Below are 16,886 nucleotides of genomic sequence, written 5' to 3'. Positions count from 1 at the left end.
AGAGGGGGCAGAAGTGGGTGGTGCTGGCAGAGAGGAGACGAGTGTGGTAGAAAAGAGGAGGTATAATGACAGGAAAGAAAGAGGAAGAATGGAAGGACCAAAGAGATTGATGGGGAGAAAGCTAAGGGGGGGGCATATGAACCACTGGGGGCGACATATGGGCTGGGGGGGGCTATCTGTGGCAGCATATTTGAGAGAGGGGGAAGTAAGAGAAGGATAGGGTTGGAATAAGGAGCAGAAATGCAAGAAACCGAAAGAATGACAGGCAGATACGAAAATAATGAGCAAACACGAATCTGGGCGGGGCCTAGCAGAGCAGCGATCAGACCTGAGCTGCAGCTGTCGGGAAGTGACTCGCGATCTCTCCGCCCCTCCCCCGGGAACCGTTAGATCGTTTCCTGAGCCGGATCTCGAGCTGGGAGACTGACGAGGCAGGTAACCCAGTAGAAGGGGTGGGTACAGCTGTAGTCCAGCCCATGGTGAGAGTCTGTGGGCGGGGTTAACAAACGCGGAAAGCGCTGAGGCCAAAGATCCCTTACACTTCCCTGGTCAACCTGATAGCGTACTAAGAAGCAAAGTAGGACGTACAGACGAGCTCGGGGACTGCAGGCCCTGGATCGAAGTAGGGTAGGTTGTCGTAGTCGCCGGATGTCTAAGAGTAAGTTTGGGTACTGGGGTAGGGAGGTATTCTGACAGTTCTCGGTTTATTAAGGCAGAGTGTTTAGGACATGGTTTAGAGTAGTGGCTGCAAAACTTTTGGAGACCCGTTGGCAAAAAAATTATGTGGGTGGTGCTTCAGCACATGCTTATGTTTTCAGTTAAAATCAGTCACCCATGTACCTTTTAAAAGAGCCTCCTGCCCCATACACATCGCCCCTACCGGGTACAGGCCCGCAGTTTGAAGGCCACTGTTGTTAGAGGCTAAAGGGGCCCAAGGACATTCGACTTGTAGCCATGTTGGTGATGGATGCGGATGGGTGGTACCTTAGTAAGGGGCTTATATTCCCACGACTATGCAATTTCTTCCATGTCGACATTATCCATTCCATTCATACTAGCCCAGTCCTAGTTTTAACTTTGCATTCAGAGACTTTTAGTCCTGGGTTTATAAGGGGTGAATCCAGGCCTGCTAGTCGCAGAACGCAAAATTGAAACTAGGACGAGACTAATATTCCCCGAACGTAATAATGGATAATGTTGGCAGCATGATCGGATATTGAGGTCACACAAGACTACTCTGCAGTTTTAGGGTGTTTAGGATTGATACCCCTCTTTCCTTAAAACCTGGGATATTTCACTGTTTTGTTTACTGTTTCCGGCTTGAAATACCACTCACTCAAATTGAAGTCAATGGATAAATAATGTGCATCCTCGTTCTGCTACCCAAAATACCTCTTGCAGTGGCCGGCCCAGTGATTGCTGAGGTCAGTACTATTTCCAGTTTTTGTTGGGCAATCGCTCAGTTTTAAAGGACAGACCTTGTTCCCTGACCTCTGCCACAGTGTAGCTACCACTGTTCTCCACTGTGTATGGTTGCAGTGACTTCTCTTGGTGTGGGTGCCTTGCATCATCCTTAGGTTTTAGGTGCCACAGCCCACTCTCTAATACACCAGCCCCATTGGGTGCTTCTCCCCATTGTCTGTGCTATCTTCCACGGGGCGTTGGGCCTCCTTTACCCTTGTGAGTATGCTACTGTCCACCAGTATGGGATCCACCGGCCTGTGAGTGTGGATTCCACCATTCACTAACTAAGGCTGCTGCAGCCCCCTTGGTGTTAATTCCACCTCTTCCCCTGGTGTTAATTCCACCTCTTCCCCTGGTGTAAGTGCCAAAGTTCCCAGTCAGGATCTGAGTTAACATGTTTGCTAACCTACACTTGTAATCTCCCTTCCAGGCTAATTCCATGGAGCTGCCACACCAGGAAAGGGAAGAGCCCGTTATCCTGATCATAGGGGGTGGGATTTCTGGAATTGGAGCAGCACAGCGCCTGTACAAGCACAGTTTAAGAAATGTGAAGGTCCTAGAGGCAACCGACCGACCTGGTGGCAGGATCTGGAGCACGCACTTCGGTAAGACTATTAACACCATATATCAATAATTATTAGTTTAATACCAAATGAACCATAATGCCTCAAAAAAGCTGGTTCTTCTAGTCATACAGTTATGAACAGCTGCTATGAAGACCTTTCCTATTACTCTACCCAAATAAAGAGTGTTTTAAGAAAGCAAATCAAAACTCAATCCATTGGTGATGCTGTTTTAATGCATGTAATCCAAAACCAGGGGTGCTGTATGCCATACTTTCAACATCCAGCAGCAAAAAAGGTTGGGAGGAAAACCAACACAACAGTCCCTAAGTGAATGACATGAAAATCCTAATTTACTTCTAACAAAAGTCACTGTAATGTAGAATGACACGTTAGCTGTACATCCCCTTCATTGTTTAGCTGCTGGATAGAAAAATGATTATAGAACTAATACCAACTGTCTTGAATGCTGTTCACAACCAACAATCTATTTATATGAGGATTGCAGAGACCTGTCAAGAATATTAGGTCTAAAGTTTGAATATTCCTGGTCATCCTTATGCTGAGGCAAAATAAAATGAAGAAATTACAGTACCCTATGTACAAATTTACTGCATCTCCAGACTAAATATCATATACACGGCCGCAGATAAAGATCATGGTCAACCATGGATTAAGTGCTACTGCTCCTGTCTCTTCCATAACGAGATATAATTTCTCATTGTTCGTAGGAACCCCCATCAGATCAATAATCTCCAAAATAGTTATGCTATTTTTTTGTCGTAGTAATCAGTGCCTTAAAATTAAATAATACTGTACTTTGCAAGCTGCAACTTCGATTTAGCACAGCCAGGATGTATAACGTTCTCTCAATGTGAGATTAATATCTAATGAAAATGGAACCACAAGTGTGCAGCTCCTATTCACTCAAAATATTACGAGTACCGGGAAGTGGAGCTTGCAAAGTACAGTAGCAACAAACTAATAATCAAGACCCATTAGGATATAAGTTTAACGCAAGGGGAGGATTTATCACCTTCAGAAAGACCTTATGGTTGAAACACGGGTCAGCAATTGAAATCAGCACTGATTACTTTGCCATTAAATCGGATAATTATTTGCAGATTATTAATCTAATGGTGGTTCCTATGAACATTGAGACATTATATCTCGTATTGGAAAAGACCGGCACAGAGGAATAATCCATGGTTGAACAAGAGAAAAAGGACTGTAATATTAATGAATCCTTATGAGACCTTGCAAGTTATGTTTGGCATTTTACTGCACATATGATCTAGTCTGGTAAAAGGTATTGAGAGAAAAAAACATATTTGCCATGCATGCAGAGTACTGAACACTGTACGTCACTCTCCTATTTAGGTTCGGCTCTTTTGCAGAAACTATTGCAGTTGGAGTATAGTTGGGAGGGACATGATGTGAAAGGAGGGACACACAGATTGTGGGTATTGGTTGGTTGTTTATTTGGTTATTTACCCACGCATTGAATGCTTATAGCCATGTTAATCCCTACGGCTGTTCTACCCACTACCTGTCCTTCCCCACCCCGAACACCTCCAACTGGGATCTCTTGGAGCTAGTTTTATCAAGCAGTAACATCATACTTTGGCCTGCCACTATTTCTTTTAAAGACTCTTCTGATAGTTAATGGCTTACTTGCAGTAGCAAATATGCTAGTGGTGTAATGAAAATGTGTTAACCAAGTGTCCACCTTATTAAAAGCACACAGTACCCCTTTTAGAATACTCCCTCTCTCACACAGTCAGGGGCAACCACACATTTTTATATATAAAGGAGACAGAATTCGTGTTTCTAAAAAAATGCTGATCTATACATAATGTATAGTGTGAAGTCCAACCAAGTGTGCCTTCAGCATTGTTCCTTGCAATGAACACGTGTTAAAAAGAAGCATTGACAAAGTTAACCCTTTTTGTTTGTGTGTGTATATAAATAGGCATTTTTCAGGCACTGCTGTCGTATGCAATCACACCATTTTATAGCTGTTGGAATTTTTATTTCATGTTCTGGTCTTTCCCATGCCAACACAAAAAATCCAAACTGTTGGCTTTGTCATTGGTTGTTTAAAGTTTACTGTAAAAAGAGTACCACTGCTCACTCAGTTTTACAGTTTTGGTAGATTTATTTTCTTGCCATTTCTTGTGTGTTGATGACATACGATAAATACATTTCTTTGGGATGTTTAATCGGTCATCGTTTATAGCGAAAAAAAATAGAGTAGCACTATTAAATGTTTTTTGATTTTTCTAACTTATGTACAAAAATGTTGACTATAGCTAAAAACGGTCACAAATGTGTAAAATATCCTCATGCTATTTTAATATGCTTTTTATACTGTACTAAATCACCACCATAGTAGTTAGTTTCAGAGCACCTGTAAAATCCTCTTGCTATGTTAACATGCTTTTAAAATGCACAGTCGGCACCATGGTAGTTTCAGAGCATCCAGCCTCGTCCCTAGCGTGACCTATTGTTCCTGGGGAATACAGACCTTGGTCTGCTGGAGGAGAAAAAAAGAGTAAACAAGCTGATAAGCAGATAGGAAAGCAGGCTATGGATGCATGTAAGTTCTAATAAGCACACCATAATTCTAGAGAAAGAAATGATGGCATGTTATGTATGGTGTTTGGTGATAGTTGGATTGTGTTTGCAAGGCAGATTTGGAGGATTATAAATTGGTACACAGCATAATGATCAATACATCAGGGGCTCAAACATTTTCTTCGGAATCCTGGAAGTTTGGTGGCTTATTCGCCCAGTGTGTCTAGACATGGTACAATGTATTACTGAATGCTAGTTCTGGGTCTGCAAAGCCCCACTCCATAGTGGCCAGCCCAAGCAAGGCATACATTAGTTTTCAAACATTAATTACCAGAGTTTGCCAATTCAAATGTTATTGATTAGCAAACAGACCCATTTGATTAGCAATGTTGTACTAATCTTGTTAATGTCGCCAGAAGTTATTTGTACCGTTTACATGAAAAGAGCAACAATACAGCATTTTCTGCGTACAGCTGAAATAAGACATAAGTGAGAACAGCTAGGACCTGCCATTAAAATCAGCTAGAACTGCAGGTCGGGTAACTTAGTTTACCTATTACACCTAAGAGAAATGCACTCAACCCATAGCAATGGATGACAACAAATTTAAATGCGATATCTATAAAATAGGGCTTGTTAGTACAAACCCGCTTTATGGTTGGCACAATGCTGCCACCCGGCGGCCAGCTTTGCACAGTGAAACTTTTTTGACATTTACTGCAAACAAAGTAAATGTTAAATAAAAATTTCAAACATCCCTTGCAAATGGTACTCACTCTTAATAAAATCTACTTAACTATGCGAGTGGGCGAAAAGACTGCGAGCCGTGGATTAGTGTCTGTAAAATGTAAAGGGTTAGCTGCATGAACAGACACAAATAGATATGATAAAACGTCTAAGAACAAAGCTTGGCCAGCTGTCTCCTGAAGGTGCTAATATATGATGCAATCATAATTATAAAGCACATTGAGGTCATACAGTGTATGGTAGATGTAGCAACTAGATGGAACTATTGATCACTACTTGTGTGAAAATCTAGTTTGCTTTATGTATTCATTACGTACGAGGAAAGAATGTAGGAGACTACGCACAGTAGCTGGCGTAGCAAGCAGAGAACTGGGCAAACTAGGCAGAATATTGTAGTTTGCGAGTATGGGATCAACTCATGGGTTGAGCCCGAATTGCACAGATGTATGCAACTAGCAAGTTACAGTACTAGGTTTGCCATCAAAAGGATTCGATCTTGTGATCATGTACATTTTCAAAAGTGTTCACTTGTCAATATGATGGATCTTCACCAACAAAATTCAGTATGGGATTTAGATACACTAGCCTAATCTTTACTTTAATGCAGGGAGACAATGCAGTGTTTAGAGTGTCAATACTGTAATTATGCATTATGTAAAAACGTACATTTTTAGGATTGGAATTGCATGACTGTCTTTTAAAAATATAAAGTTAACACATACTGGTCTTGGCCAGATAGGAAATAGTTTGTTTATTAAGCTAGCATCCTGATTACTTCTGGTTTGCAATTATTTGAAAAAGAAAAATCCAATATTTTGCCTAGCACTCCTACACAGGCCTTTGGCACTTAGAGTGGAGGAGATGATTACTGCTTCATGGAGAGAGTGTGAAGAGAGCAGTGGGTGCAAGAGAACAATGCAGGGCTAGCTGTGCTTTGATTGAATATGGCAACTTAAATAGGAAGCTTTGCTACACAAGTGTAAATTTGATGAACAAACCTACAGAATTGCATAGCAAATTACTATGCGACACTGCTTATTTTATGCCTTGCCAAAAGTGGATCATGTGTAATGTGATTGCTCTTGGTAAACCAAAGGTCGGAGAAAGGGAAGGTAAAACTAATATGGTAAGCTGAGAACCCTGTTGTCCTGATGTAACAAGTTCTTTTTGATCATGCAGAGCACATGATTGATTGGCTGGATAGCAAGCCTATTAATCTAATTGGCCTTGTTAATCTTGGATCTTGGTCACCTTTCTCTTATTTAAGAGAAATTATTATTAATTTGCTTTAGAGTATGGGACAATATGTGGATTGTATACATCTAGTATCCCAGTTTTGTTGTAGGAGTAGTTTGTCATTTATATAGCGCCTTATATCCCATTTAGTATGGCATCAAAGCACTTGTGGGAACGACCTCTGGGGGCCGAAGTCCAAGATATGGGAAAATGGTCCAGGGGAATAGAATGCATGTGTGAATTTGGCCAAGATATGGAGTTGAGTAGGCTGGCTGAGCTCCAATAAGCTACCCATGATGGTCAGGCATGTGGATGGGTGCTAAGAGGTGTTCATGAGCGTGAGTGAGTGCAAGAGACTCGTTACGTGTGCAGCTAGGCCGATTTTCTTTTTATGTTGTTGTTTTGTCGTAGATCATAGCTGTATTCTAATGGAAGAGATGTACTTTGTGTTTAGTCTGGTGTATGGAGGCGAATGTGTGCAGGAGTGCAGCTGTGGCTGCTGCTGAAGCGCCATAAGTTTGGATTGCGACAGGTTTAAATGCATTGGCTATATTCTATTTATTTTATTGGTCATTTGTAAGGCGCTTATACATCTTAAAATAGCGTTTCAAAGCGCCACAAGGCAAGAAGGGAAGAGAACAATCGTGACAATAAAGAAACCACTATAAATAAACAAGACACAACAGTCCTACTAGGCCTTGTGACATTTCGGAGCGTGCAAGTGCAGAGAGGAGGGGGAGATGGGAGGTAGGTAAGTGGGGGGGTGCCCTAGAGCCCATGGCAGAGAACTACAGGTAAGTGCGAGGCAGAGACAGCCCAGGGAGTGAATGCCAGCCGTCAAATCAAATAAGTGCCAGCCCATAGCAGCACCGCAGGCAGGTGAGGGCCTGAAGGCAAGTGCAAGGTCAACGGATGCTGAAGGTGATTGGGCAGAGGGCCAGGAACTGGTGTGGCTCATAAGGTACCTGGCCGCCATTATCAGCAACTGATGGGAGTTAGGAAGAAGGGAGTGAGGGAAGGAGGAGGAGAAGAAGGGGAGAGTCTTGAGGAGCATGCAGACCTTGAGGAGATCAGGCTCAAGAGAGTGGGACAGGGAGGCTGTTGCAAAGGAGGGAGCCAGCTGAGGAAAGGGATCTGGCACCAGCTCTGTTTGGTCAAGCGTTTGACCAGCAGAGAATTGGAAAGGAGAGAGAAAGGAGAGAGAGAGAGAGAGAGTGGAGATCCGATGAGGAGTCCAGAGATCTGGTGAGGGGACAGAAAAGAGGATATCAGTAACAATCTTTCTGCAAGTTGCGCCTACATAGGTGTCCGCGATGGGTAGACCAGGGTTGGTGGCCAGGAGGTCTGGTTAAATCTTTTTTCTTCCAGACTTCGTTAGAGGAGGATAGGTGATTGCATAGCAGTTAGAATGGATCGGGGAGATGAAGAGTGCCATAGAGGTGAGGATAGAGAAGAGACTACACTGCACAAACATATACTCACCAGGCGGCCTAGCAGCCGAGAAGGAGAGTGGATGTCCAACTGTGTAGTGGAATCCTGTACAAAGTGGAGGGTGCAAAGAAATGAGCCACATAAAATTCGAAATTGCCACAGAGCACACACATGCAGTACAAAGTGGAGGGTGCACAGACGAGAGGCACACCAAAATTCGAAATTGCCAGAGAGCACACAAATGCAGTACAAAATAGAGGGTGCACAGATGAGAGGCAGACCAAAATTCGAAATTGCCAGAGAGCACACAAACGCAGAGCAAAATGGAAGGTGCACAGATGGAATGTGGGTTAGTAGAGGACAGAGACAGTAGAGAGATCAAATGGCAGTCATACAGAGGTAGCCGTTAGGTGAGGCTAGGAGTAGAGAACAATGCAGATGCAAACGCCACTAGGAAGTTCTGGGGGCACGTTTTTAGAAGCAGCTGCCGGTCTCTCTGCTACTTCCCATCATCTGGGACCCCTGGATACCTCACCTGGGAGTCGCTGGAACACCATGTTGTCTAAGTGGCTAAGTGCCGGGAAGCAGAGGGGGCCCCGGTGAGCGCTCAGCATGTCTTGGGCCTCCCTTTTCGCCAGCAGTTTTACCACGAAATTCTCCCGACCCGGCAGTCTGCTTCAGCCTGTTGACGCTGGCTGTCAGGGAGAGGACCTCTCCATCAGGCCTCCCAAGCAGAGGTCTTCATATGCGGTGGGCCGCCGGGGCTCAATCTATGGACACGCCATAACAATAAATGTGGGGGACAGCATCAGCCGTTCCCCATGCGCTTGCCCCTCAGTGCTGCTGGGCACTGCACCGGCTTCGCTGCAAGTTTCTGCAAGCTCCGGGGAGCCAGATCACCTCCACAGCAGAGTCCGCCAAGGCGGGCTGGCAGGCCGCAAGAGTTGGGCGCGGCATTCGGGAACTTGCTTGCAACCTGCAAAGTCGCTGCCGCAGCCCAATGCACCTCGGGTGTTGCTGTGTCTTCATCTGTGTTTTTCAGAAGAAATGTCCTCCCATGAAGCAGGGGTTTCATCTGTCGCTGTCCCTGGTGGTGCGGGAAGCACTCAGGTGTCCATTTTCCCTCCTCGCCCGTCGCCGGAATTTAATTTTTCTCTCTGCTACAAAAGGCGGTTATACTCGGCCCAACAGGATACAACAGACCTCTCAGCCCAAACTCTGAAACGCAGGACTCGGACTTGAATAAACGGATGCAATCTATCTCTTATCTTTTCCAGAGGCACGGGCGGTAGTGGAAACAATCTTGAATGCCTTAGTGCACTAGCAACATTCGGCATTCACCTAGAATCCCTGCACTGACTACATTCTGCCTTCATCTAGATACAATGCAGGGTTAAAAATTGAGGGTAGCTGGGAGCTATTTAGCTCCTGTTTCTATCATAGTGGGGCCTAGTTAGCTTGAAACCAACAGCTACCAGGAGCTACTTTTGGCTCCTTAGACCATCTGGTGCCTTCTAAACATATACATGTGATTTTAACTTTGAGTATTAGAGAATGTTAATAAAGAAGAATTGACACACCTATAATAGATGTTTTTAACACAATGGTTAATACAAAATGGTCAAAAAGTTAAAAGAGCATATCTGGTAGCTCCTGGTTGCCCTGCATTAGCTCCTGCCTACAGGGTGATGCCCCACACCCAGGAGCTGGTGTTAGCTCCTGCCTATCAAATCTCAATTTCGAACCCTGCAATGCACGGTCTACATTCTACATATACCTAGATTCAGTGAACTGGCTGTATTCCGCTCAGTTCTCCTGAGTGCAACATGGGTTAACATAGACAATTCTTCTAAGTGCAACATATTGGATAGCCTACACAATTCTTCTGAGTGTGATGCATGCAATAACCTACACTATTCTACTAAGCGCAATACAATGGCACTCTAAAGAGCACAGTGCATATCAGCACAGTGTTAGGCAGGTGGAAGTAATGTAGGAGTGCCTGGGTTTTACCAGAGCACAGTAATAGCTGTGCTCCCCGCCCATACCACCTTACCTGCGTTGTAGCTGTAGGTTTTCCCGTCAGGTGTCCACGGGAGAATAGGGACAAACTGGGAAGGGGAGCTGCCGAGGAGGGAGTTTGCTCTTTGCCTCTGGCCCTTAGCCAGCTGCCTGGTCAAGGTTGCCCTGTGCGATTCTTAGAAGATGGGTGCTTCTGGTCACATGGTGTGGGGTGAGCCAATTGGCCCCAGTAGGGGCGAGCAGTGGGTTTGAGGAAGGCAGACCTGTGCCTGCAAGTGCACAAAGCGGGAATCCGTGCAATGGGAATACAGCTAAGGGGAACCAATTTTAAAACTCTTACCAAAGCAGGTTCTTATTGAGACCTCCCCTTCTTCTGCTAATGTGGTCTTCCATGAGCTGGTGTTGAGGTCTGCTACCCTTATAAACCTGACATTTCCAAAGTTGGGGTGTAAAATAAATCGTCCCTCTAGTACTGCCCTTGCTAAAGAAATGGAATTGCATCCTAAATGGTTTTCAGAAATGTATCATTTAATTGGTGTGGGCAGGGCAGTTATAATGAAGTGTGACTGTAGAGGTGCGTACAAGACCTTAAAAAGGCACATCCAACATTTTCATATTCCATAAGCCCTTTGCACTCTTTGCCATTCTGCTCCTGGCCTGGCTTCGCACACATCGGAGGCAGTCCTACCTATTGTTTGTCACTGCATGCCAAAGTCACTTTTAAATGTTTTAACTGTTTTCTTCTAAAGAGATTTCCTTCAGTGAGCCTTGATTAGTCCCCTGTGAGCTGGCAGAGAAACATAGAACAGTGAACACTGTTTGTGAAGGACAGCATAGGGATGACTTTGTAGCAATCTGAGCATGTCATATCCACAAAGATATTATAATTTGATCGGCCTATTCTTTTTGGAGAAAGATGCAGGACACATTTAGTGAGAGGCATGTTTGTGGGGATATAGGTCGGTCCTTCTCAGCATCAGAAATTCTTGTGATGATTCAAAGCTCTGTGACTCCAGTCCATATTTAATGACCAACTGGCTTGTCTTGAGTACATCTTTCCTCAATAAGCATGCGAAAGGCAAGCAACTTTTTGCCGACGGAATATATGGCCAGCCTGGGTCTCATGGTGCACCTTATATGCTCAACATATCAACTCTTGGGCCACAATTGCCGCAAGGTATCCTGCAAAACCCTTTTAGTGCCAGCCCTGCCTCTTTTAAGAACACATCCACATCAATTCAGGAATTCAAAGGCTGTTGAATAAGGAGAGGCAGAGAACTAAACTCTGGTTCTTGTGCAGGCCGATGAGGGGGCTAGAGAAATATCAAGTAGCATCCTCTCTCCACAAGGTGAGATCAAACAAAGCAGAACTGACAGCCTGAAATCATCAGGAAGAGCTCTACGTGGTGTGAGGGGTGCTGTTAAGCCATCTCTGAGGGCTGGGGAAAATATCACCAAGGAACAAGGAACCATGGAATTCATCTAAGTATTTGCCTCCATCCCCTCTCAGTTACTGCTTCCTCTCCTTGATCGTACAGGGACGCAACAGAACTAATTGTGGAGATTCCAAAGCTCCTAGATTCAGAGTAATGGACCCATTTCCCCCTTTAGAGTGGAATCTGTCCTAACATTTCCACTTCTGTAGAAACAAGGTGTCGGGATCTACATATTATTGAGGAACTACAGCAGTGTAGCCTTTTCTTTCTTCATACGTTCTTCAAAATTATAACTCTTGGGGGGGGAGTGGCTAGGCAGCACGCCATGCGGTCGCGTTTCCTCTGAGCTCCACTCCGTAACGCCCAAGTCATGCAGTTTCCCAGTTCAATTGAGGAATTTTTCGCCCAATTTCGACTCTGGAAAATAGAAGAACTAAAGCTGATGATTTTGGCGGGCTTAAAGCCCCTCATATGGAGCACTTTTCGGGCTGTGGAAAGTTTGCTGGCGACAACAACAAAATGGCGGTGCACGCCTTCCTGAGCCCCCGCTGAGAAGGGGGACCGGTGACCGAGACGTGCCAGTGCTGCGACCCGTTGGCTGATTTCAGCGGCTGAAAGAAGTTGCAGCAGAGGTCCAGGTTACGGGTGTTAACCATCGTAGGAGGGTCCAGACCGGCCTGAGGGAGCAGGTATCTTTGGCGCAGCAACGGGAAGGTGTCCAGCCGGGTGACCGGCGCAGCGGCAGGTGGACACGGTCTCTTCGGCCAGACCCCCAGAGACAGAGTGAATCCCGTCCCCCTGCCAGCCCCGGTTACGGCGACCGGACGTGGCGCGGCACTGGCCCCTGGGAGCTCCGCTCGGGGTGGCGTGTGCAGCGGAGGGCTGCACCCGGTGGGGGCGGCGAGCTGAGCAGGGGAAGCCCCCAGGAAAACAAAGAGTGGGCTGTCCGCGGGTGGCTCGGGAGGAGCGCTGCGGCCCACCGGGCAGGAGGAGTGGTGGTCCTCGCTGCTCTGTTGGCCCTGAGATCTGCGTGGTGGCCCGCCTGGACCACCGGAGAGGGAGAAAACCTCAGCGGCTTCGCTGGCCCCGGCCAAGCGTGAGGCGGGACCCGAGGGGCGGCAGGCAGCACCAGGATGAGCCATAGGTCCCCCAAAGGAGCTGGTCCACATGAGGAGGAGGCACCCTGAAAGCGGGGTGCTGAAGGAGGTACGGAGGACACATATTCAAAGCCCCGGTGAGTGTCTGAGCCCGGGAGCGCAGAGCGAGGGCGGTGCTTTCCACAGAGGAGCCAGGTTAATTGTAGGAGAAACCTGGAGTGGGGAATGGGCCCACAATAGCCTCACAAAACCACCAAAGCTTCTCATATCCCACAGCGTTCAGCCACATCGAGCCCCTGCATGCCTCGCACCTTGGGCACTCCCGGACTCCTGCAAAGTGAAGTGGGCGACACTTGCAATCTCACCAGGGGATGATGCCCAAAACAGTGGCGAAAAAGAAAACACACAGCATTCAGGCCTACCTAACACCACAGCCTGGGGACCTACCCTTTACTTACATTACCATGGCTGAAATTCACCCGGCCCCAACCCCGAAGCTGGCCTCCGATATGGCAATGTCCAGGGAGGACTTGGAGGGAATGCTGAAGGCCTTTAAACAAGATATCACCCAGGAAATTAAAAAAGAAATGAAGACCTCCAAGGACTCCCTGGCTCAGTCACTTGCAGACCTTGCGTCCCACCTTGGGGGTCTAGAGTCTAGAGTTAATGATCTTGAGAATGTAACCTGTGTGCAATCCCATGATAACAAAGTCCTGGCAGGAAGGGTAAAGACCATCGAGGAGCACCTTGAGGACATTTGGGCAAAACAGGCCAACCTAGAAAACAGGTCGAGGCAAAACAGCGTGCGTCTTCGAGGGATTCCCTGGCAGATAGCCGACCGAGACTTGGCAGAATATGTAGAGATGGTGTTTAGGGCTCTCCTGGACCTTCCACCGAACAAAGAGTTAAAACTAGACAGAACCCACCGTGTGTACTCTTCAGCCCAAATGAGGAAAAACCTACTCCCAGATGTGCTCACCAGGGTGCACTTTTATCATCAGAAAGAAGACATCATCGCTGCAGCCAGGAATTCTGACTCCATAACATTCCAAGGGTGAAGGTCCAACTCTTCCCAGAGCTGCCCCCCTACACTTTGGCGTGCAGACGGCGTCTACAGGGGCTAACGTCTTGGTTGAGGGCCCGAAAGATCCGCTACCGCTGGGGGTTCCCCTGCAAGCTGATGTTCGAGCTCCACAATCAACACCACATAATTCCCTCAGAAGAAGAAGCGAAAGACTTGATGGCCTAGCCATCCGAGGAGATGGATTCCAATCCTCAACCCCAAGAGGTGAATGGCTCTATCTTACACCCTCCATCAAAAACTGGGCGGGGGAGATCCCGACGATGACCACAAACCTCAGGAAACCCAGGCCTAGATTCTGGCTCCATGAAACTAACCAAGGCTTTGGAGGAGTCCTACCCTCCAGCATCGTCGGAAGGAGAAAGTTGGGCGGCGACTTGAGCGGCCCGAGGGCGAGAAGTTCATTCTTTACTGAGGAGATGTGGCTGCATTTTGGACCTAACGTTACCCAAAGAGAGAGACCCCCTTGGCAGAGCGGGAAATCGGGAAACCTTGGGCAGCAGGGGAGGCCCTCCTTGCTGTGCCCGGGCTGCATCCGGGAATGCCTCTCCTGTAACCCGGCCCGAGGGATCGGAAGGGGACTACTTCACCTTAATAGAAGTCCGCAAGAAATTATGGTAATCCCTGCTGCTCTTAAATTCTTGTTTAGTTCAATTTAGAGTACTAGAAAATTCTGTTAATAGCCGACTTGGCCGCCGAAATGGATGGCGCCCGACAGATTTATTTCGTATTTGGTTAAATTACCAGGGGGACTAAGAACTATGCAATTTTGATTGATAGTAGCGGGTTTACTTGTTTTGTTCTGTTTTTACCCTAATTTGTGTTTTGTATTTACTGTGTGCATCCCTACCTGGGAGCCGGGGGGGGAGATGTTATGGTTTGACTCACCACAATCCTTATTCATGCTGGACCGCAATGATTGATCTAATGAGGTATCTTGACTTGATCAATAGGGCTGGTTGGAAGCGAAAACCCGAGCGACCACATCATGGGCAGCTCTTAGTTACAAGTTCATATCGCTTAATGGACAAGGTTTGAATTCCCCTCTGAAACGCAAATCACTCCTCCATTGACTGAAGTCCCTAGACGCATCCTTCCTGTTTCTTCAAGAGACCCATTTACAACCGGCTGATGAATTCCGCCTAAATGATAAGCTGTATCCCACTAAATTCTTTGCCTCAAGCGGGCTGAAAAAACAAGGGGTTGCCATCTTGGTGCGCAAAGGGATCCCCTTCAAGACCTTGGGAATTGTCCGAGATGAGGAGGGAAGGTTTCTGCTGGTTAATGCCACACTGGATGGCTGGAGGGTAACGCTGGTCTCCATTTACGCCCCAAACACTAACCAAGACCAATTTTTTCATGAAACTTTCGAAAGCCATACTTGATCACGCTGAGGGGGAAGTGATTTTAGGGGGTGGATTTTAATGCGGTGATCAACCCTTTGTTCGATAAAACGTTACCGCCAACATCCAATGACAGGAACAATTTCAGGGCTCTTACTGCACTATTGAAAGATCATTCCCTGATCGAAGTGTGGAGATACTGCCATCAAGAAGAAAGGAATTACACATATTTCTCGGCAGTTCATGGGGGATTCTCGAGGCTGGACATGTTTTTGATCTCAGACACGCTCATCCAGAATGTGTTGGAGGTGGACATTCTCCCAGAGGCGCTTGCAGACCACGCTCCGGTTTTACTGTCCATAACCTCCCCAACCTATCCCCCATATAAAATCCCCCTGGAGACTGAATGATTTTCTATTTGATGACCCAACGATTTGCGCCCACACCAGAGAAACGATAGAGTTGTACTATGTAGAGAATGACACCGGGGATGTGAACTGGGGCACGATCTGGGACGCAAGCAAAGCCGTGCTTAGGGGCCACTTAGTAGAACAGGCATCACAACAGGGGAGAGCAAGGGGATTACTGCGGGAACATTTATAGGGGGAAGCCCAGAGACTAGAGGAAGCGCACAAGAAGAAACCCTCACGGCGTGCACTGCGAGACCTGATGATGGCGAAAAAAGCGTTCGACACATCACATGGGGAGGGCGGCCGATGGGATGATGCACACCAAGCAATTCATCTACACAAAAGGAAATAAGGCTAACAAACTATTAGCAGCCAAAATGGGTAAACAAACTAAGCAAAACAGAATAGACTCTATGCGGGATCAGGCAAAAGCACCTACTCTGAAGAGGGTAAATGCTGTATCATAAAATAATTTTTCAGGTAACATGCGATCCCGCATAAAAGGGACCCACAGTCCGCCAAAGAGTTCATAACTAAGGCGGATCTGCCTCAGCTGCCACAGTCCTTATTAGAACCCTTAGAAGCCCCAATATCGGTGGAAGAAGTCGAATTCGCCATCAAAGCCCTTCCTGTTGGCAAGGCTCCGGGCCCAGACGGATTCACAAACAAGTTTTACAAAACCTTTGCCAAAGAACTCGTACCGCGCCTCACAACACTATTTAACGTCTTATGGGAAACTGGGTCCGTCACACAATCTATGGCGGAATCAAACACTACCCTACTCTTAAAACCGGGGAAAGACCCGGCGGATTGTGCATCCTACCAGCCTATAGCCTTGCTCAACACGGATGCCAAGCTGTTTAGTAAAATTATAGTGCAGCGATTGGGGGAAGTGCTACCTACGCTAATAGACAGGGACCAGACGGCTTTATCCAGGGCCGGGCGGCCCATGACAACATTCGGAGAGCAATAAACTTAATAGCATAGCATAGCTCTACCAGGTCCCCTTTCACTACTTTGATTAGACGCCCATCGGGATTTCGATAGCATGTCGTGGGACCATCTGCAATTGATCCTGGAGGGTTTTGGCTTCGGCCCACAATTCTCTAAGCTGGTTCTGTCCAATTTTCGGATTCCCTCCACCCGTATACGAGTCAACGCACACTGGACACCAGAATTACCCCTCGGCAGGGGGACCAGGCAGGGGTGTCCCGTATCGCCATTGGTTTTTGCCTTAGCAATGGAACAATTAGCCCAACACATCCGCCTCCACCCCGAAATTCAGGGGTTCGAGGTAGATCAGAGTCACAAAGTAGCGCTCTATGCAGACGACGTACTCTGCTTCTTAAGGGAGGCTCGAAGCTCGGTTCCCCCGCTTATGAGCCTGCTTGACCGTTTTGCACAGATCTCGGGTTTCACAATAAACATGGCCAAATCAAAGGGCCTGAACTTTACCGAATCACTGCAGGTGCTAAACGC

General features: G+C 46.7%; 1 protein-coding gene across 4 annotated transcripts in view; it reads left to right on the top strand.

Moving 5' to 3' along the window:
- The first annotated feature begins 305 nt into the window (after positions 1-305).
- PAOX (polyamine oxidase) overlaps positions 306-16,886 on the top strand; it is a 572,703-nt gene continuing 556,122 nt past the window's right edge. The window contains exons 1-2 of one of the 4 annotated variants that reach the window (XM_069611145.1): positions 306-431; positions 1,895-2,069. In XM_069611145.1, the coding sequence (XP_069467246.1) occupies positions 1,904-2,069 (166 nt within the window). In that variant the 5' untranslated portion in view covers positions 306-431; positions 1,895-1,903. Of the gene's footprint in view, positions 659-1,894; positions 2,070-16,886 lie in introns of all 4 variants that reach the window. The other 3 variants (XM_069611143.1, XR_011268680.1, XM_069611144.1) reach the window with 3 other exon arrangements.

The sequence above is a fragment of the Ambystoma mexicanum genome, chromosome 8 (assembly GCF_040938575.1).
Source record: "Ambystoma mexicanum isolate Mex_15411 chromosome 8, UKY_AmexF1_1, whole genome shotgun sequence".
Lineage (NCBI taxonomy): Eukaryota > Metazoa > Chordata > Amphibia > Caudata > Ambystomatidae > Ambystoma > Ambystoma mexicanum.
This window is presented reverse-complemented; position numbering and strand designations above follow the sequence as displayed.